The following is a 20,500-nucleotide window of genomic DNA, read 5'->3' as shown; positions in this document are numbered from 1 at the left end:
ATTCTCTCTCTCTCAAAAAAAAAAAAAAAAAGGTTTGGGGCACCTGGAGGGCTCCGTCGATTGAGTGTCCAACTCTTGGTTTTTGGCTCAGGTCATGATCTCAGGGTCATGGGATCAAGCCCCGTGTTGGGCTCTGTGCTCAGCACCAAGTCTTACTTCAGATTCTCTCTCCCTCTCCCTCCTGCTCACTTACTCTTTCTCTTTCACATAAGTAAATAAATAAAATCTTTCAAAAAAAATGTTTGAGGTATACTTTATTCTAGTTAGCAAATGGCAGTTTAATGCTTAATATTATCTTTTTAAATCTTAAAAATAGTACATTTAGGGGCACCTGGGTGGCTCAGTGGGTTAAAGCCTCTGCCTTCGGCTCAGGTCATGATCTCAGGGTCCTGGGATTGAGCCCTGCATCGGGCTCTCTGCTCAGCAGGGAGCCTGCTGCCTCCTCTATCTCTGCCTCTCTGCCTGCTTGTGATCTGTGTCTGTCAAATAAATAAAGAAAATCTTTTTTAAAAAATAGTACATTTAAGTAACATTTTAGAATTGCATCATTCAAGATGATAGCATCAATCATGTGTTGGCTATTTACATTTAAACGTATTAAAAGTAAATAAAATTTAAGATTGCTCAGCTTCACTAACCACATTTTCAGTGCTAAGTGCAGCTGGTGGCTACCAAATCAGGCCGCACAAACGCAAAATGTCTCTGTCGTTGCAGAAAGTTTAGAAGGTTGCTCCGGCCTACACTGCTACCGAAAGAAAGAAAGAAAGAAACCGCGCGTGCTCCCGCCGTTCCTTATTTCCTCAGGCTCGGAGCGCTCCGTGGGTTCCGCTCTCGGCTGTTCAGTAGATTCCTGAGTCACTGGAACAGTGTGCTCATACCTTCGCTTGCTTTGCCCACATTAGGTAGTATGTACTGATTTCATGAAGGATGTGGAATTTCCTTATTTTTTACACAGCTTTACTATGGTGAAATATACATAAGATTTACCATTTTAACCATTTTTGGTATACAACCCAGTGACAGGTACATACCCATTATCATCATTTTCCTAATTTTACCATCGTTCCTAAAACAATAATTCAGTTTTACTTTCTATCTCTATGAATTTGACTCTTCTAGGTATCTCACACACATGGAATCATGCAATATTTGTCCTTTCGTATTTGCATTACTGAACTTGGCATAGTATTTTCAAGGTTTACCCATGTAACCTGTATCAGAATTTTATTCCTTTTTATGGCTGAGGAATAGTTCACTGTATGTATAGATTACACTTAGTACCGTCATCTGTTGAACACTTAGGTTGTTTCTACCTTTTGGGTATCGTGAATGATGCTGCTCTGAGCAAGTGTCTTTGAGTCCCAGTTTTCTGTCGGGTATACGCCTTGCAGTGGAATTAAAGAAGTCGTATAGTCATTCTGTGTTTAGCTCTTTGAGGAACCAGCAAGCTTTTCCATAGTAGCTGCACCACTTCTGTTCCTTCCAGCAATGCCCAGGGATTCCAGTTTTTCTACATCTTGGCCAACACAAGTTACTTTCTTTTTTCTTTTTTTTTTTTTTTGAGAGTAGCCGTCCTGGTGGATACAGAGTGGTATTTTGCTGTGGGTTTGATTTACCTTCCCTTAATAATCAGTGATGCTGGGGCGCCTGGGTGGCTCAGTGGGTTAAGCCGCTGCCTTCGGCTCAGGTCATGATCTCAGGGTCCTGGGATCGAGTCCCGCATCGGGCTCTCTGCTCAGCGGGGAGCCTGCTTCTCCCTCTCTCTCTCTCTCTGCCTGACTCTCTACCTACCTGTGATCTCTCTCTGTTAAATAAATAAATAAATAAAAAATCTTTAAAAAAAAAAAAAAATAATCAGTGATGCTGAACATCTTTTCATGTGCTTGGTCATTTATAAACCTTATTTGGAGAAATGCCTATTTAAGTTCTTTGTCCATATTTTCATTGTCTTGTTTATTTTCTTCTTGACTTACAGAAATTCTTTATATATTCTGGGTGTTGATCTTTTATCAGATACGTGATTTACAAGCGTTCCTGCTGTGCTGTGGGTTTTCTTCTCAGCTTCTGTTGATCGTTTTCTTCGATACAAGGACATTTCAAATTTTGGTGAAGTGGAATTTATCCTTTTTTTTTTAGTTGACTGTGCTTTGGCTATCACAATGAAAAAGTCATTGATTAATCCAAGATCATGAAGATTTTCACCTTTGCTTGCTTCTAAAAGTTTAATAGTTCTAGCTCTTAGATTTAAGTCTGATCCACCTCGTGTTAATTTTTTAATATGGTGTTGGGTAAGGGTTCGCCTTCGTTCATTTGCGCGTTGGTGTCATTTTCCCAGCACGATTTTTTTTAAAGATTTATTTAGTTATTTGACAGAGAGAGATCACAAGTAGGCAGAGAGGCAGGCAGAGAGAGAGGCAGAAGGAGGCTCCCTGCTGAGGAGAGAGCCCGGCTCGGGGGCTCCATCCCCGGACCTGGGATCATGACCTGAGCTGAAGGCAGAGGCTCTACCCCACTGAGCCACCCGGCGCCGCTCAGCACCATTATTCGAGAGGACCGCACAGTGGGGTACCTTTCTCCTTTGAGTGGTCTCCGTGCTCTTGTGAAGGTCACTGGTGCACACTCTTTACCATCGGTCTTGAGTTTGTCTTTATGGCACTACACGCTCTTGATTGCTGAGGCTTCACAGAACTTTGTTCTCCCTTTTCAAGGTTGTTTTTGCTGTTCAGGGTCCCTTGAGAGTCCATATGAACTTTAGAATACCATTGAAAATGTTCCTGGGATTTCGAGAGGGTTACATCGAATCTGTACACCCCATGGGATAGTATTGGTACCTTCATATTAGGTCTCCTAGTCCATGAATGCTTTGTTCGTCTGTGTCTTTTTTAAACTTCTCTCAGCCATGTTTTGTAGTTTTTAGTGTATGTATTTCATCTTTTTGCTTAACTTTATTCCTAAGCGTTTTATTATTTTCTGACGATATTGTAAATGGAATTGTTTTCCAAATTTCTGGTTGGGCTCGTTCATTGTGAGTGCGCATATATGAGAGGGATTTTTCTATATTGATCTTGTATTCTACAGGTTTGCTGAATTTATTAGCTGAAATTTTAAAAATTAACAGATTTTTATGGAATATTTAGCAGTTTCTACATATAAAATCATACCACTGCAAACAAATATTTTAACTTTTTCGTTCTAGTTTAGGTGCCTTTTACTTCTTTTTCTTGTCCAGTTTCTCTGGTTAGGGCCTGAATACTTTTTTTGAACAGATGTAGCAAAGTTTCCTTGCCTGGTTCCTTATCCTAATGGAAAACCTTTCAATTTTTCTGTCATTAAATGTGAGGTTAGGCGTGGGTTTTTCTTATGTGGGCTTAATCATGTTGAAATCTCCTTCAATTCTTGGTTGGAGCGTTCTCTCATGAAAGGGTGTTGTTTTGTCAAATGTTTTCTCTGCGTCAGCTGAGAATTTCGTGTATTTTTTTCCCTTTGTTTTACCAATGTGTGGTGTATTATACTGATCACTTTTCACGTGTGAAACTTCTTTGTATTCTGGATAAACTGGCCTTGATTGCACTGTGTAACCCTATTAATGCACTCTCATGTTTGGTTTCCTAGTGTTTTGGTGAGGATTTTTAATACCTGTCTTCATGAGAGATACTTTCCTGTAGCCTGCGGTTTGAGCAGCCGGTTGTCTTACAGGTGGAGGCCGTCTCTGATAAGTGGGAAAGCGACAGCAAGAGCCAGGGCGGGGGCCTGTCGCCGTCCGGCCCCCACGTGCTGATCGGCTGTGTGACTTCGCTGATGGAGGGCGCGGGCTACATCAGTCAGACCACATACTTCTCTCTGGAGAGCGTTTGCGAAGGTATGTCAGATGGGCTTCTGCTCACTTTTGAGATGAAGTTTTCTCTGTTTGTTTGTTTTTTTTTAATTTTATGAATTAGCTTTGAGATGGTTACACACAGGAAAGTGTCAAATTTGAGCATGCTTTGTTTATGGAGCGGTTTTCGGACGAGAATGCCTTCGTCGGGAGCCGGCTCCCAGCGGCATAGGTAGTGTAGGTTGCTGTGATTTGTTTTGTGCTGTTTGTTGAATGGAGTCACTAATTTCTGAGTAATTGTTCCTTTCAAGTAAGTATCATTACTAATCTAAGTCAACGGCATCATAGATGTACAAGGCACCTTCTGTTTTTACAGTACTTCGGATGTTTTAAAATAGGACTTGGGGATGGCTTTGTCCTTCCCACAGTGTATATCCGTTTTTAATTGCATTTATTTTTAACTATCAAATTTTGTTTTTACGTGTAAGTATATAATTTGTTAATGCCATTTGTGAGTTCAGCAACAGTTGAGTGTGTACTGCTGTCTACAGCGATGGGTCGGGAGTAACCCAGTAGGGGAGCGAGATGAGGAAGACCTTAGATCTTCCTCCCAAGGAGAAACAGACCAGTACATGCCTTGGAATTGAGCGAGATTGGAAAACTGCATGGGCAGGGTGGTTTCCGAGCTGAATTCCAGCTGCTCACCCTGCCAGCCACACGTTGAGAGAGGGAGAGCCACAGTTCTCTCCCACCTCAGCTGCCCAGGAGCCCAGTGCAGGAGGTAGATGAGCTCAGCCCCCTGGCCACTTGCTGTTCTACTTTTCTTAGGTGTAAAAGCTGGGATTCTGACCTTGGTTGCTAACCCTGGAAGCTTCCAAAATGAAATTGACAGATGGCTGGGGGTTTTAAATCTCTGTTCTGCCAGAAAACTCTCAATTCTGGCAAAATCGATCCTGCAGTTTCTCAGCTTCAGAGGGAATTGCTAGGTCCCTGTAACTATGTGACAGGAGGCCACTCCCAGACGGGGACACAGTTCATGCCGCAGATACTGTTGGAAGGTGCTGGAGTAGTTGACCGTGAGGACTGGTACCTGAAGCACGGGTCGAGGCATTTTATTAAGATTTTCTGAAGTCTTCTTGAGCTGAGAAAATCAGGCCCACAGAGACAAACAGCTGACGGCCTGACCTCCACAGCAAAAGAACGTCCTTGGAAGAGAAATCACAATGTGAAAAAAGATCATGGGCGTCCAAAATAAAGGTCATGGGCCTTTTCTGGAAAAGGCCAGATGGTAAAGCTTGTGGGTCACGTGGTCTCTTGCAGCCCCTTGCCTCGAGGTTGATGGAAGCATGAACACAGGCCCGTAGGCAGCACCAGAGCCGGAAGGTGCAGTGGGTTTTTGTCAAACTATTTGCACAAACAGGTGGCGGGATTCCGGTGCACATCCCTGATCAGAAAGTGGGAGGAGGAAGAATTGGGCTAGACGTTTCGTTTACTTAAGGGAGAGTCCGGATACACCGGTGCTTTTTGGCATTCGTTCAGCAAATATTGGAAGGGCTTACACTGGGCCTGGCACAGTTTCGTAGAATGTGCTCTGATGGAAGGGAGAAGACAGGACGCGGTTTTCTGCTCTGCAGGAACTGGTGAGTGGTAGGGCAGGAGGTGGGCGGCTTAGGATTCCTCTGGGGCTCGTAAGGCCCAGCGTCCCTGTGTGCAGAGCGGACCAAGGGCTCTGTGAGGAGGGGCCAGGTGAAGCTCAGGTTGGGTTCGGAGCCTTCCAAAGACCTCGAGAGTCTGCAGCTGTGCGCAGCGTGCGTGGGAGTTGAGCAAGTCTGGCTGCCTCAGGAAGGGGTGTGACTGGGGACAGGTGTGAGCCTGTGAGTACTGAAGGGTGTGACGGTGGGAGGGAAGGTGTCAGGATCTCAGAGTCCCCTCAGTCTCAGACTGTAAAGGCAGTGGTGGACCTCAGCCCAGTTCTGTGGATGACTCTTCAGACCTCAGCCTACAGATAACTCTCATGGGAATTCTTTTTCTGTGTACATACTGTACCCGCTGAGCCAGCCAGGGGCCCTCCTCCTGTTCCTGAGAGTTCTTAACGTGGGGGAAGAGCCCAAGCTGTTTTACACATGAATACCCAGTTACTCCTTAACCCTTTGGCCCAAGGCTGTTAAAATGGAATTGGGCATTCAGCCTCAAGCAGGCTTTCTTGTGCTCCGCTGTGACCTTGGAGGCTGCCCGTTCCATTTTGGTGACTGCCCTGTGAATTGTGGAACGTGCTCGGCAGCATCTCTGAGCTCTGACCACTAGATGCCAGTGACTGCCATCCTGGCCCCCAGTTTTGAGAAACTCGAATGTCTGTGGATGTGGCTGGGAAACAGAATGACTCTGGGTAGAAGTCACCTAAGAGCAGGGTTTAGAGTCCCAACTGCGCAACAGACCCACTTCTTTCCTCTTTTTTCTCAGAGCAAGCAGTGGGTAGCCCTGTGACATCTGCGTATCCACGTGACCGGCGTGACCCGAGCTCCCCGCCCGGGTCACAAGTCAGGTTATTTTTTTCTTGTCAAATTAAACTGGTTTATGGACCCATTTGTGTAGTAAAGAACACGTGCCCCGGGTCCTTCCTGAGCCCTTTCACCAGGCCCAGGAACCGGTGCCGCACACAGGACAGGGTGCCGTGCCGTGCGTGGGGGTGTGCCTTAGTGACCAGTGCGCCTCATCAGGCCCTGCTCTTCATCTGCCTGCATCCCTGAGGGCCCGAGATTTTCTCTCTGAGAACCCCAACCCAGCAGCTGGTCCCTCCTTCCCGGGTTGGAGCCCAGCCCTCCGAACACCCTCTCCTGCGGCCGGAGCTCTGCAGCCTCTGGTGCCCTTCTGTGTCCTTCCCGTTCTGTCTGCCCGGTAGGGACCGCCCAGCCTTGCCCTCTGGCTTTGGGTTGGGATTAGCCTAAGGAGAGCCCCCAGCGACTGGCAGAAGGCAGGGGAGAGAGGTCAGGATCACACCCCCACCTCGTGTTCTGACGGCGGCTCTCTCCTCTCCCATGGCCGGAGTCATAGCCGGGGTGATCCCGTCACTTAGTGTCCACACTGAGAAGTGGGAAGGGGTGTGAAAAGGAATTAAGTCATTTTTTGGATACTTGCATATTGACGAGCAGACGGATTTTACTACACTGGCGGACCTTTCAAGTAGCGTTATTCAGAAACTGCAAAACTTTTTTTAGAAAAAGAATACTTGGGCCTTTTAAAACCACTTAATATTATTCAGTCGTTATACCCTTGACACATAATAACATTGTAATTTTTCACCATTTCTAACACCATGTCACTAATATTAAAAACATACACTGGGCACATAGGTGGCTCAGTTGGTTAAGCGTCTGACTCTTGACTTCAGCCCAGTTTTCATGATCTCAGGGTCATGAGATCCAGCCCCCCTTAACTGGGCTCCACACTCGGCTCAGCGGAAGTCTGGTTGTGGTCTTCTCTCTCCCTTTCCCTCTGCTCCCAAGTCCCGCCCCCACCATGTGCACACATTCTCGCGCTCTCTCTCAAACCAGTAAATAAAATCTTAATATTTAAAAATAAAAAAATTAATAAAATTAGAAACATAAATTTTTTAGTATCTAATTTCATTTTTTTATTCAGTGGTTTGGAATCTCCAAACTGCATTTTATGGTTAATAAACTTGAAACTGAAGCCTTTGACTGGCTCTCTCTATAGGCTATAACACTTTTAATTGAGAAAATATTAGTAAGCTCAGAGCAAATTCTACAAAATCCTTAAGTTTGGTATTTTTCTTTTTTCTTCTTTTTTTAATAATTTATTTATTTGACAGAGAGAGAGACAGAGAGAAGGAACACAAGCAGGGGGTGTGGGAGAAGAAGAAGCAGGCCTCCCGCTGAGCAGGGAACCTGATGCTGGCCCGATGCCCAGACCCTGGGATCATGACCCAAGCCAAAGGCAGACGCTCTACAACTGAGCCACCCAGGCGCTCCAAGTCTGGTATTTTTCTATTGAGACTTGTTAACTAACTATGTCAGCGCAGATGTTTTTACAGGGCCTGTTTGTTTGCCTCTATGAGTGCAAAGGTGATCAAATGCTCTCATAAATTAAAACTCATCAAATGAGTTGTCTCTAAGATTTTTTTGAGTGTCAAATCAAATACAGATGCTGTAAATTGGTATGTCTTGTCCACTTCGGTCATTCCATTACAGAGCATCTGTTTACCCAGTTAAACATCAGGGCTTTCTCGGAAGACTTAGCACAGGCCGGATAGTGTGGACTCCCATCATACGACTTCAGCTCTACGCCGCAGGTGCCAGGCAGGCTCCGGGGGCCTCATGGCTTCATTCCCTCTGCTGCTTTGGTAGAAAGGAGTGTCGCTGTTTTCTGTTTACAAGCTGTATTTTCAATAACTGCAATTTATTTTCTTTTTTAAATATTTTATTTCTTTGAGAGAGAGGTGCAGAGGCAGAGGAAGAAACAGGCTCCCCACTAGCAGGGAGCCCAACTCGGGGCTCAGTCCCAGGACCCCGAGATCATGACCTGAGCTGAAGGCAGATGCTTAACCAGCTGAGCCCCCCAGACATCCCTGATTCCATGATTCTTATGGAGGAAAAAAATTTGTTTTGCTGTTTCTTTTCTCTTTGAGATAACTGTTTATAAAACTAGCATATTGCTTCATTTTCATGTGTATCTGAAGAGATTTGGAATAAAAAATTAGTGGAATTATGTTAAATATTTGACAAAGTCATGGTTTTTAAGTCAACATACAAGTTATGTCCTAACCTGTAAAATTGTGCTTCTGGGCCTGTCCTCTTAAAACGCCCCTTGCCCGGAAGCCGACGGCTCTAGCCCATGTGTCTCTTCTGGTTCCACGCCATCAGTGGTACCACTGTGGCCCTCGTGCTGATCGGTCCCTGTCAGGAGATGTTTGGACTCTCAGGTGTTTATCATCAGCTTTCTTGAGAAACAAATTCAGTTTTAAATTGTGCACATTTGGGTTTTGTTCGTGTGTTTTTTATTTTTACTGTTTTAGAGAGAGTGCGCGTATACAGTGGGGAGGGGCAGGAGGAAAGGGAGACCCCCCTCCCCCGGGCAGACTCCCCGCTGAGCATGGAGCCTTACACGGCAGCGCTCCAGCCCACAACCCTGAGACCGTGACCTGAGCCGAAAGCCAGAGTCAGACACTTCCCTGCTGGAGCCACCCGGGTGTCCCAGTCCTTCTATTCCTTGAGCCGATGGCTGTCAAAAGTACTGCAAAATGACAAAAACGTGGTAACCAGTTGTAGCTTCACACCGTGCACCATAACACACCCTCTCAGACGGTGCTTCCTGTGTCATGGACTGATGGACGGTTATGCCACGGCATGTCCTTGAGCCTGCAGTTGCCCAGCGTGCCCGCCCGCCAGCCAGTGGCAGCCTAGGGCACCTTGCCTCCTGCAGGCCGCAACCAGCTGCCTGCCTCCCCCCGACCCCCCAAGATCTGGCAGGGCCACTGAGTGCTCCCTGCCCCCACCACCGGAGCTGGCATAGACACCCCTACTCTCAGGTCTGAGCGCACAGCCCTTTGTCACCTGTGGGGGTGGGGTTGGGGGGCACTCACACTGCTTCTGGGAAGACCTGACAGAGCAGTGGCCCGTTTTAGAGAAACTGCTGGCCACTTTGAGTCGCACTCCCTAGAGGCTAGAGGTGGAAGAGATGTGCTATTGAGCCTATTTTGTTGCAATTAGGAATAGCGTATAGGAAAAACGTGGGGAATGTTGGAAACCACCTGGGATCCCGAAAGTGCACAAACCAGGTGTTTGACCATGTAAGCCACAAACCTCTCTGGGCCCCCTGCCTTTGCCCTCATAGGCTGGAGAGGGTAAGGCTGCAGAAAGGCAAGTCTGTAACATCCACAGCTCCAATTAATTGGGGAAACCCAAAAGAGAAACCAAGGTTGAAAACGGGTTTCTTGGGTAGAAGAGAAATGGTCTCTGTGTATCATAACCTCAGAATGACGTGTATACTTTGGTATGACTAACATTACCAAGTAAGCACCATGGTTTCCCTGCTTGGAGGTTTCGAGCCCTGCAAGGGAGACTGGGTGGAGGCGGAGTACTGGATCCGGCCGGGCACGTGGAACAGCGAGGCCATCTCCGTGAAGCCGCTGAGGTACAAGCGCGTGGAAAGGGTAGGTGCCGGCCCTCGCCCGTCCTTACCTTGTGCCCTCCGGCCCAGGCTTCCCCTGGGTGCGTCGGGAAGTCCAGCTGTTTCCTTGCTGAGAATGCGGATTTCCTTAAGGAGATCCCTGGAGATCCCCTGGCATGCTTGCACGATGAAATTCTACTTCTGTAGTTCGTGCAGAAGGTGCCGACGCTCTGCTTGCTGGGAGGGAGACGGTGGGTGAAGGACTGGAGCCGTAGAGGCCGGCGTGCTCTGGCGCTGGAGACGAGTTTTCAGGGGTGCAGGTGGCAGCGTGTGCTGGGCTGGGGCGGAGACCCGGGGAGTGAGCACCGGCCACCCGACGCGCTCTGACTGCACTACCTCAGCCTTGGCTCTGAGGGCCCTCACACATTGATGGCATCTTCAGGGCTTCGCTTCTCCAAGACCAGGGTCCCCCACTCCCTCCCGAGGCTGCACTTTGCCTGCAACGGGGCCCAGGTGAGGTGTTGCCAAACAGCTCACCGGTGTGTGTTTCTGGTTCTGGAGGCCAACCCGAGACGGGCTGGTTTGGAGAGTCAGGCTCTGGTGTGGCCCATGTTCACACCGTCCTCAATGACTGTGTTCGCAGGTCTGCATTTCTAGCCTCTGCGGTAGAAACGGGGTGATAGATGACAGCATCTTTTTCACCTTGGACTCTCTGAAGCTTGCTGAGGGATACGTGCCTCGAAGACATGACGTAGTCAGTGCCGTGGTGGTGGAGAGCAGCCAGTCGTGCTATGTCTGGAGAGCCCTGTGCATGACCCCCGTGAAAAGACGGTAACGAGGAAGCCGCTTTCTTCTTTGGGAGCGAGAGGCCCAGTTGAAGTGTATTTTAAGAGTTGCTTTAATAAGCTCAGTAATAGCCTGTCCAAATCCTACGCTGTGTGGTCAAAGGGGGAAAGCGTCTTCTGGAAGGTTCTCAGCGGTCTCTGTGGTTGGTTAAAGTTGAGGTTAACAGTTCCTTCTTAATCCTTAGTCTCGCATCGGCAGTGCTCACCTCTTGGTGGTTTTATAGCTTTTGTTCTTTCACGTGTCGGTACTTTTTAGAACATGTTGGACATAGTAGGTTCTTAATTTTTTTTTAAGATTTACTTATTCATTTGGGGAGACACTGGCTGTGAGCCAAGCCCAAATCCTGTGATTTCGGAATTCCCCCGTAACCTCCTAGTCCGTGTAGGGGATCGGAAGGTGAGTGGTCGACGAAGGGATTGTGCTGGGTCCGGGGAGCTCCCCTCCTGTGAGCGGCCGGTTCCCGTTTCCTGGCTTTACAGTGGAGATGAGCATGCCGCCCTGAAGCAGGAGGGCAGTCGGTGCCCTGTGTGCCAGGCCCTGCGCCAGCCCCGGGGGCACTGCCGCGCTTCTGCCCTGGCAGAGCCCATGTGCTGTCACCGCACTCAGGCTTCCGGACCCCTGAGGGGAGGCTCCTGGCAACGGCGTGGGGCAGTGAGGCTCTGTGCGGGTTCTCTCCACGAGCTGGTCCAGAGGCCCCGGTGTCAGCCCTGCGTGTACGCTCCTCTCGGACCCGCTGTGTGGGTGCCCAGGTGCGTGTTGGAAAAGGCACCAGTTCCTGAGCGCAAAGCGGAGCCCCCGCCTGTGTGTGCCGGGTGGCTTGAGCCGGAAACCCTCCGGTCGCTCCCCGCCCTCCTGTGCTCCTACTTCTCGGCCCTCCGTTGGCAGCTGTCGGCCGTCCCCAGTGGCGCCCTGGGTCCGTGCGAGGCCGTGTGAGCTGAGGGAGGCGTGAGGGGCCGGCTGCTGTCCTCCGCGCGCGGACTGTGGATGAGGAGAGAAAGGAAGGGCTGGGGGTGACCCGGCAGGGAGGAATGTGTGGACGGGAGGCCTTTGAGGGCCAGGAGCTGCCTGAGGAGGGGATGCCAGTGTGGTCGAGACCGTCACCGCGTGCATGGCCGGGGCCCCACTGTTTAGATGAGCACTGTGGGAGCGCAGTGAGAGGACTGAAGCCGCCTGCTTCCCGCCAGGGTCCACAGAACGCGGGGGAGCGGGGTCCGTGACGGGAGGGTGCCTCCCCTCACCCCTCCCGGCAGCCTGAAGAGCAGAGGATCGAACGCGCTCTCCCCAGCACGTTCCCAGAATCAGGAGCTCCTTCAAGATATTACCACGGCGCCACTTCCCTTTGTCTAGATCTTTGAGAATTTGTAATTTTCTTCTTCAAGGTGTTTTGCTGTCCTTCTCCAAAAGTCTTTGTAGGAACTCTATGTAGTCTGTGGCCGTACGTCCCTGGGGGATGGACGGTCCGTCCCTGCGTCGCTCTTGGCCCGGTGGTGCGGTGTGGCGCGGCTGAAAGGAGTGTGGCTGGGAGGTAGGGATGGAGCCTCCGGGTGTCTGCTCCCGTGATGCTGTTCTTGGGGTGCTCTCTGCAGGGACCCTGCTGCCTTTGAAGAGGCTGCTGATGAGTCCTGCGGAGCCCTTTTACTGAAGAACAAAGGTGGTATTGAAGTCACAAGGATGACAAATTTTGGAACATTAAAGGAAGGAGAAAGTAAAAATCTGGTGATCTGGATAGAGTAAGTCTATCATTTATTTTATTTTTTTTTTTAAGATTTTATTTTATTTATCAGAGAGAGCGAGCGAGAGTGAGCACAGGCAGACAGTGGCAGGCAGAGGCAGAGGGAGAAGCAGGCTCCCTGCTGAGCAAGGAGCCCGATGTGGGACTCGATCCCAGGACGCTGGGACCATGACCTGAGCTGAAGGCAGCTGCTTAACCAACTGAGCCACCCAGGCGTCCCAAGTCTGTCATTTAAATAAAGTCACGTTGGGGCGCCTGGGTGGTTCAGTGGGTTAAAGCCTCTGCCTTCAGCTCAGGGCATGATCCCAGGGTTCTGAGATCAAGCCCCACATCGGGCTCTCTGCTCAACGGGGAGCCTGCTTCCTCCTCTCTCTGCTGCCTGCCTCTCTGCCTACTTGTGATCTCTGTCTGTCAGATAAATAAACAAAATCTTTAAAAATAAATAAGTAATTATAGTCACGTTAATGAGTTTTAAATTGTGATTTAAGAATTTTTTTTTAAAAAAAAAAAAAAGCAATTTCTGTAGAACCAGCTTCATTTTGGCTGTTTATTTTTTCCTTCATAGAGATCTCTCAGAAGTTTTTCACCCTAAAATGTCCTTTTTACTTCTGTTCATGAAGCTACTTACAATCACTTTTCGCCCAGAGTGAACTATGCGTTATGGCAGCTGACGATTTTAGCTTCAGGAATCTTGTTTGTATTCGTGGCTCATTTTCTTTTTCCAGGAACAAAGGAGATATTCCTCAAAACTTAGTCAGCTGTAAACTGGCCGGCTGGGATAAAACTAAACAATTCAGGTTTCAAACGCTGGAGAAAACCCAGAAGTGCCCAGTAGGGTCTCTTGTTCCCATTCCCAGGAAGGAGAAGAATTTTTCAGATGAAAATACTGACTCGCTAGAGAGCTACCAAAAAAACACAACCTGTCAAGCGTCAGAGAGTCGTGTGAACAGCAGAGACGTCTCTCCAGGTAGATGGTTCTCCTGCTGCTGTGTCCGGTCAGCCAGCCGTAGGCCCGTGGGCTCTGCGCAACAGGGTGCTGCTGCTCCCTGGGCTCTGGGCCTGGTACAGCACCTGCTGTGCTCTTTTGGTTCTGGGCTCTTGTCTTTGGGACCGAGCAGAAGACAAAAATAGCTCGGCCCAGACCCTTTAGATGTGCTGCTTCCTGCAAGTGGTTCCAGATTCAGGAAGGGCTGGCCGCTGTCCACTGATGTTTTTGTCACCTCCTGTCTGGCATTTTGTGTGTCCGCATGCATTTTCACTAGCCTGCCACCACTGTCCGAGATTGCCTCGCTTCTGATCTAATTCTGGATTTAAATTCCGTCTCCCAGACGACTGTGCTTGTGAAGAAGATGAGGACAGAGAAGAGAGGAGGCGGGGGAAGCAGACGACAGAGCTGGAGCCAGAAGGGCTCATCCCTCCCGGTGCAAGAGCCCCGGTTGTGGTCGCATGCGATGCGGGGTACGTGGCTGGAGGGCTGGGAGTGGGTTCTCCTTGGGGACATTCGTGTATTTGGGTCTTTAGGTATCGTGGGTGATGCTCTAGGTCGGAGGTTATAAAAGTATTCCTAACTATTCTGATGAGAAAAATAAAAAAGAAGGAAAAGCACTGCTGGAGAAAATGGTTTGAGTGAGTTTACTGACCAGAGCTTTGCCTCCCCTGGCCTGACAACCTGCGCACACCCCCCACCCGCTCACCCGTTTCTGACCCTCAGTCCTGTTGGAGTCCATCCACTCCCAGCCCCTTGGCCACGGCTCCTCACCTCCCCTCCAGTGCCCTCAGCTAAGGCCTTCCTGCCCCTCATCTCCAGCTGGGCAGCTGGCCAGGTCCAAGCTCCGGGGACAGGAGTTTGAGGCCTCCCTTTCTGGGAGGACTGTGTATAATCCCAATCTACCCCCCAGTCCCGCGTCCGGGCAGCAGGCCGCTTCCTTTCTCAGCAGCCCTCTCCAGTTCTCTACCCTTGCTAATTCTTTTTTTTTTTTTAAGATTTTATTTATTTATTTGACAGAGAGAGATCACAAGTAGGCAGAGAGGCAGTCAGAGAGAGAGGAAGGGAAGCAGGCTCCCTGCTGAGCAGAGAGCCCAATGTGGGACTCGATCCCAGGACCCTGAGATCATGACCTGAGCCGAAGGCAGTGGTTTAACACACTGAGCCACCCAGGAGCCCCTACCCTTGCTAATTCTTAATCTTTTTTAAAAACCTGACTCTGGGCACCCGGCTGGCTCGGGTGGTGAAGCAGTGGGAGTCTGCTTCTCCCTCTCCTTTTGCCCCTCACCCCTGCTCCGTGCTCTCTCACTCTCTCCCTCTGTCTCAAATAAAATAGATTTTTTTTAATGTGGCTCTGATTAAACCACCTTGCTTCAAGCCGACTGCCATCATGGCTGGGGCAGCCGTTCCCACAAACAGCCCTTTAGTCAGAGCTGTGCAGTGCCGCCTCTTTAAATGACCTTTTAGATGTGACAGCGCAGAACTCGGTGGAAGGTAGCAGGTGAGCACCAAGTGTGGTGCCTCCGGGAGAGCCCGCCTTGGAGCAGCAGCAGGAAATTGGGCAGAAAATAAAGCAAAAGCTGTTTATTTTTGGTAACATTCTACAATTCCGATTGAAACTTGAGAACCCTGACGGCGTCTTCCCTATTGCTCTGAAGTTTGAGAACCACAGAGTAGTGTCAGTGGCTGATGTTATTGTGGGAAGACGCCTGGTTTAGCAAGTCCATGTTCTCTGACAGAAATTACGCAAAGCTAAGGGTGACCGTGGTTTCGTAGCCGACCTGTACACGCGCGCAGGGCCGCTCTTCCGGATCTACATGCCTTACTTGTAAGTCAGTCTGAATCTGAATCTTCTCGTTCCTCCAAGCGACCCCGGCCGCTGCCGGGAGCTCCTCCTGCTCTGCTTCTCCAGCTTCGTCATCGGCCGGTTCCTCGAGGTGACGGTCGTGAGCCAGGAGGAGTCGCTTATAGCCATCCGAGAGCCGTTTTCGTGGAAGAAGTCGAGAAGTGCCACCGCGCTCACACCCACAAAAACTACAGTCGTGGTGACCACACAGAAAAGGTGCCGTGAGTGGAGAGCCGTGCGAATCGAGTGTGCGCGGTGTGAGAGCCACGCAGGCAGCGGGGCTGCGCCTCTTTCTGTCCTCACTCTCGGGGGGCCGGGGATGTGTGTTTCCTACGATTCTGTCTCTGAGGAGGACCCCACAGTGTGTGTCCCCTTCGTTGTGTTTGTGTTCCTAATCAATAGTTGGCTCTTGCTTACCGAGTGCCTCTGCTTCCACACATACTTGATGTATGTACTTTGGCGGAGCCCTTGCCACAGACCCGCGTTGTGGGTGGCAGGTGTCAGGCCTCCCCTGTGCGGCTCGTGGTGGCTCTGAGGGCCTTTCTGCCACAGAACTTCTCTCTAAGCAAACTTCTCGTCCGGAGCTGAGCCACCGCGATATCCAAGGGAGCTGACTGTGGGGTCAGGGGGTCAGAGCGACGTGCCCCCCACCCGCGGCACTCAGGCAGGAGCTGGACGCAGGGTTGGAAGGAGGGAGCAGTGCCTTTCTTCAGTGCATGCGGGTGCGCGTAATCAGAGGCTCGCTGGGCCTCCCAGTGACGTGTCGCCGCCCTCGCACGGTCTCTCCTGCTGCTGCTTGCCAGTCACTTCTCGCGCTGCGTTAGACCTGTCCACAGCAGGACTTGTGTTCATCATCCTGATGGTGGCTGACTTCAGTGACTCACCCACACACTTCTTTCTGGGGAAAGACAGAAGCTCGAGGGGGATCCCCAGTGTCCCCAAACTCCAGGCCAAATAGCAGGACCCAGACAGAGCAGCCTTTGCTGAATGTGTTGTGGCGTTCCTGCCGCAGAGTCCTGATGCTCTAGGCTCGCAGCTGCTGTGAGAGCGGACCGGGAGCTCCGGACCTGTGCTCTCAGTGCGGCCTCAGAGGGCTGCTTGGGCACGGTGGCCCTGCTCTCCTCCGCTGGAGGACGCGAGAGGGCTCCGTGAGAGCTGGTACGTGGGAAAGCTCCTGAAATCACTTTGCAAACTCCAGGCTCGCGCCAGCTCACATTTATTTTTGGTTCTCAAAGGACCTTTATTCTTTCCAAAGCAGAGAAGGATGCTTGAGTGCAAATGGCTTGTCTGAGACACGGGGTGATTAAGAATTTTGACTTGTGCTTTTTTTTTTTTTTTTTTTTTTTTTTTTAGGAACTCAAGACGACAACTTCCAAGCTTTCTTCCACAGTATCCAATACCAGATAGACTTAAGAAATGTGTGGAGCAAAAAATTGACATTCTGACTTTTCAGCCTTTGCTCGCAGAGGTAGGAAATGTATCTGATATGTGTTTTCCAACAAACTCAGGATGAACCCTGCTCGGGTTCAGACCTCAGCTTGTCGTCACTGCAGGCTCAGGGAGCTGGGAATCCCGGGGCGATGAGGGGTCGGGACCACTGCTGTGGGCACTGCTTGTGGGGATGCCTACTGCCACCCGCCCAGCTAGGCCAGCGGCCTGCCTCTCAGCGGCTTTCCATTTGGGATAAAACTGAGCCACCGAGAAGACAGGACGTGTGCGGGGAAGCCCTGCAGCTACACAGGCTGGTGGCTGGGGGGAAGGCAAGCCCGTCAGGTCTCCTGCGGGCTGCCTGTGCCTGGAACGCCGTCCCATCACCCGCTCCGTGCCATCACCCGCTCCGTGCCATCACCCGCTCCGTGCGGCAGTGGAGCTGTTTTGTGCTCCAGGCCGTCAGTGGGCTCATGGGAGGGAGCTTGCCCAGCCCGTCTGCTGCTTCGGGTGGTAGCTGATGCCAGACAAGGGGTGAGGCCCTGGCAGGGGAGGAGTGGCCTGGAGAGGAGCCGAGGGTCGTCAGAGTACACACCTGTGTGCACGTGGACACCGGGTCCAGGAGCAAGGGAAGTGTCCTGTCTGCTGTCAGAGAGGAGAGGGCGGCCCTGGGAGCAGGAGGGCGCTCCCCACGGAGCTCGGGGGCCCATTGGCTGAACAGCAGATGAGCAGCGCCCCAGAGCAGACAGCAGCTGGGGCGAGACGTGGCTGGAGCTTGGTCGAGGATGAGCCTGCCTGAAGCCTGTTTGTGGGCTGAGGGCGTGAGGCAGGAAGGAGCAGACGGAGATGGGGTGGTCTACAGAGGAGAGAAGGCTTAGGAGGAAGCTGGGGCCCTGGGGAGGGGCTGTCTTTGAACAGGAGGAGATGCTAGAGGGAGCAGTGAGGCCCCTAGCTGGGCAGGCAGGAGAGGCTCCCACGAAGCTGCGGTGCCGTTGGGCAAGGGCAGGAGATGGCCCCTCCCCAAGGACTTGCTGGCACTCTGGAAGAGGGAGGGAGATGGCCCGTCCGGCGAGGGGCGCGCTGCGACGCAGAGGCGGGGCGGGCTCTGCCCTGGCCACGTGGCCGAGTGGGGCTGGCGCAGGCCTCAGACGGAAGCGGGAAAGCGTGTCGGGAAGGCGCCGCGGTGTTTGTGGCGAGTCCCACACGTGAGCCAGCTTCTGTGGCAGCAGGCAGACCTTAGAAATGGGGGATCCTGGGACGCCTGAGGGGCTCAGTGGGTTAAGCCGCTGCCTTCGGCTCAGGTCATGATCCTAGGGTCCTGGGATCGAGTTCCGCATCAGGCTCCTTGCTCAGTGGGGAGCCTGCTTCTCTCTCTGCCTCTGCCTGCCTCTCTGCCAGCTTGTGTTCTTGCTCTCTCACACACACACACACACAAATAAATAAATAAAATGTTTAAAAAAAAGAAAGAAAGAAATGGGGGGTCCCCAGAGGCCAGGTGACTGTTGCTGGTGCAGACGCAGCCGTTAGGAGCATCATGTTAGTCTGTGTTTCCCCAACTCCGCTTCCCCCGAGCCTGGCACTGGGAAGGGGCCTTCCTCAAGCAGGCAGAGGGAAGGAGCACGCTCCTGCTGGACAGTGGTAGTAAAATTGCCAGGGGCGGCGGTGAGCAGGGCCCTGTGGCCACTGGCTCCACAGCTCCCCTGCTGGCGTGGTTTGTCGGTTTGTTTAATCCTGTCCCTGCCCAAGAGGGTGCCCAGTTCGCAGAGCCTTCCTGTCATCAGCTTCACTGAGGCAGGACAGACGGGCAGCGGCCTGCGCCCATGGCAGGGGCACACTCTGACGTGTGCGCTGTGACCCTTGCACAGTCAAGAAGAGGAGCGCATCTCCCCCCACTGCCCTGAGCGAGCCCTCCCTTCCCCCCGGCCCTGTCCCTGGGCCTCCCGTGGGCAGCTTTCTGCCACCAGAGGTTGGTTCGCTCTTTGGCAATCTGTGTAAGTAGACACAGCCGGGGCTCGGGGTTGTCAGTCCTCTTCAGCTGGAATGACGTTTAGATGAGGAGCCACATGTGGAGAGCGATGTGCAGCGCTGGCTGTGCAGCGCCGCGGTCCTGGACATGCTCCAGAGCGTCCCAGGGCTGAGACCCCCACCGTGGCAGCTTCCAGTTCACTTTGCTTGGACTTTCTGCTAATGTCATAAACTTGGCTTCTACGTGTATTTTGAACTCTTTGCTGCATTTTACCATTTTTGCTTTCTATCTGTGTGATCAGTTATCTCTTAAATGTGTTTTTAATTGGGGCGCCTGGGTGGCTCGGTAGGTTAAAGCCTCTGCCTTCGGCTCAGGTCATGATCCTGGTCCTGGGATTGAGCCCGCATCAGGCTCTCTGCTCACCGGGGAGCCTGTTTCCCTTCCTCTCTCTCTGCCTGCCTCTCTGCCTACTTGGAATATCTGTCAAATAAATAAATAAAATCTTTAAAAAAAAAAAATGTGGGTAATTTCTGGCCATTCTGTCTTCAGAGGCTCTTTCTGCTGAACCCCTTTTTCAGATACCCATTGGCTGTGCACTGGCCCTACATTGGCCCCATTGGAGCTGCCCCACCACTTAGTTCTGCTTTGGTCACTTTTCTTCAGTGCTTGTCCGCTGCATTGCGTTTTGGAAGGTCCCTGTGGCCAGCCCAGTTCACTAGCATTTTCCTCGGCAGCGAGCATCCAGGGTATTTCCGTGTCACACGTGGTGGCTCTCCTCTCCCCCAGTGCGGGGCTCTTTCTCGGTCTTCTGCGTCCGCTGCACAGGCTCAGTCTTTCCCTGCTTCCGAGTAAGAGCTGCTCTGGTGAGCTCATCTGGAGCTCTGCCACTCATCTGTTTTGGCTCTGCTGAGGGGCTTTCCTTTTTGTTTTGGGCTGTGTTTTCTGTTTCTTTCTAAGCCTCATAATCTTTGGGTGCCAGACATTGTGGATTTTACCTTGTTGGCTGTTGGGATGTTTTATTGTTCCTGAAAATATTCTGTGGTTTGTTCTGGAATGCAATTAAGTTACTTTGAAACAGATACTTTCTGGCCGGATTTTAAGCCTTTGCTGGGTAGGACTAGAATGGTGTTTAGTTTAGGGCTGACACCCTTCTGAATATCCCGCCCGTCCAAAGTCTCTTCTATTACAAGGCTTTCCATTTGGGCTGGTGGGACTCGGTTCTCAGCCCTGTGTGAGCTCTGTGAATCATTCCCACTCACTCGGTGGTTCCCAACAGGTGACCGTTGTCCTCCCTGGAGACATTTTTGGTTGTCATGGCTGGGGCTGCTAGTATCAACAAGTGGGTAGGGGCCCAGAAGGCGGTAAGTACCCTGCAGTGCCCAGGATGGCCCGCACCCCAGAGAAGGTACAGCCCAGGTGTTGGTGGTGCCAGGGCTGAGGAACCTGCTCTCACACCATCAGGTGGGCGTCCCAGCCTGACATGGTTTCTTACCCTCACGCACTGACCAGTGCTCAGCTGACAGTTTGGAGGGGACCCTCTGGAGCTCTGCAGACCTTTCTGGCACACTGCCCCTTCGGCCTCCTCGGACCCCAGCTCCATCTCCTCAGTGCAGAGCCCACACAGCTCCCCCTGGGCTCTCTGCATCTGGGCCTGGAAACTGTCTAAGAAGGGGCCGGAGCAGTTGCAGCTCTCACTGAGGTAGTCTCCCAACCTCAGGAGCACCGTCCTGTGCCACCTGCGCATCCGTGTTCAAAAG

The 20,500-nt window shown here is 51.3% G+C and overlaps 1 protein-coding gene across 1 annotated transcript in view; it reads left to right on the top strand.

Moving 5' to 3' along the window:
• The window catches only part of MOV10L1 (Mov10 like RNA helicase 1), a 61,456-nt gene that overhangs the window by 7,316 nt on the left and 33,640 nt on the right, over positions 1–20,500 (top strand). Inside the window, exons 3-10 of the mRNA XM_082739415.1 lie at positions 3,697–3,859; positions 9,871–9,983; positions 10,584–10,771; positions 12,373–12,516; positions 13,244–13,485; positions 13,847–13,976; positions 15,371–15,565; positions 16,703–16,817. Of these exons, the coding sequence (XP_082595541.1) occupies positions 3,697–3,859; positions 9,871–9,983; positions 10,584–10,771; positions 12,373–12,516; positions 13,244–13,485; positions 13,847–13,976; positions 15,371–15,565; positions 16,703–16,817 (1,290 nt within the window). The remainder of the gene's footprint in view (positions 1–3,696; positions 3,860–9,870; positions 9,984–10,583; positions 10,772–12,372; positions 12,517–13,243; positions 13,486–13,846; positions 13,977–15,370; positions 15,566–16,702; positions 16,818–20,500) is intronic.

This window comes from Mustela nivalis (assembly GCF_964662115.1).
Source record: "Mustela nivalis genome assembly, chromosome: 7".
NCBI classification, from domain to species: Eukaryota; Metazoa; Chordata; class Mammalia; order Carnivora; family Mustelidae; genus Mustela; species Mustela nivalis.
The sequence above is the reverse complement of the archived record's forward strand: the minus strand, read 5'-3'. Positions and strand labels throughout refer to the sequence as shown.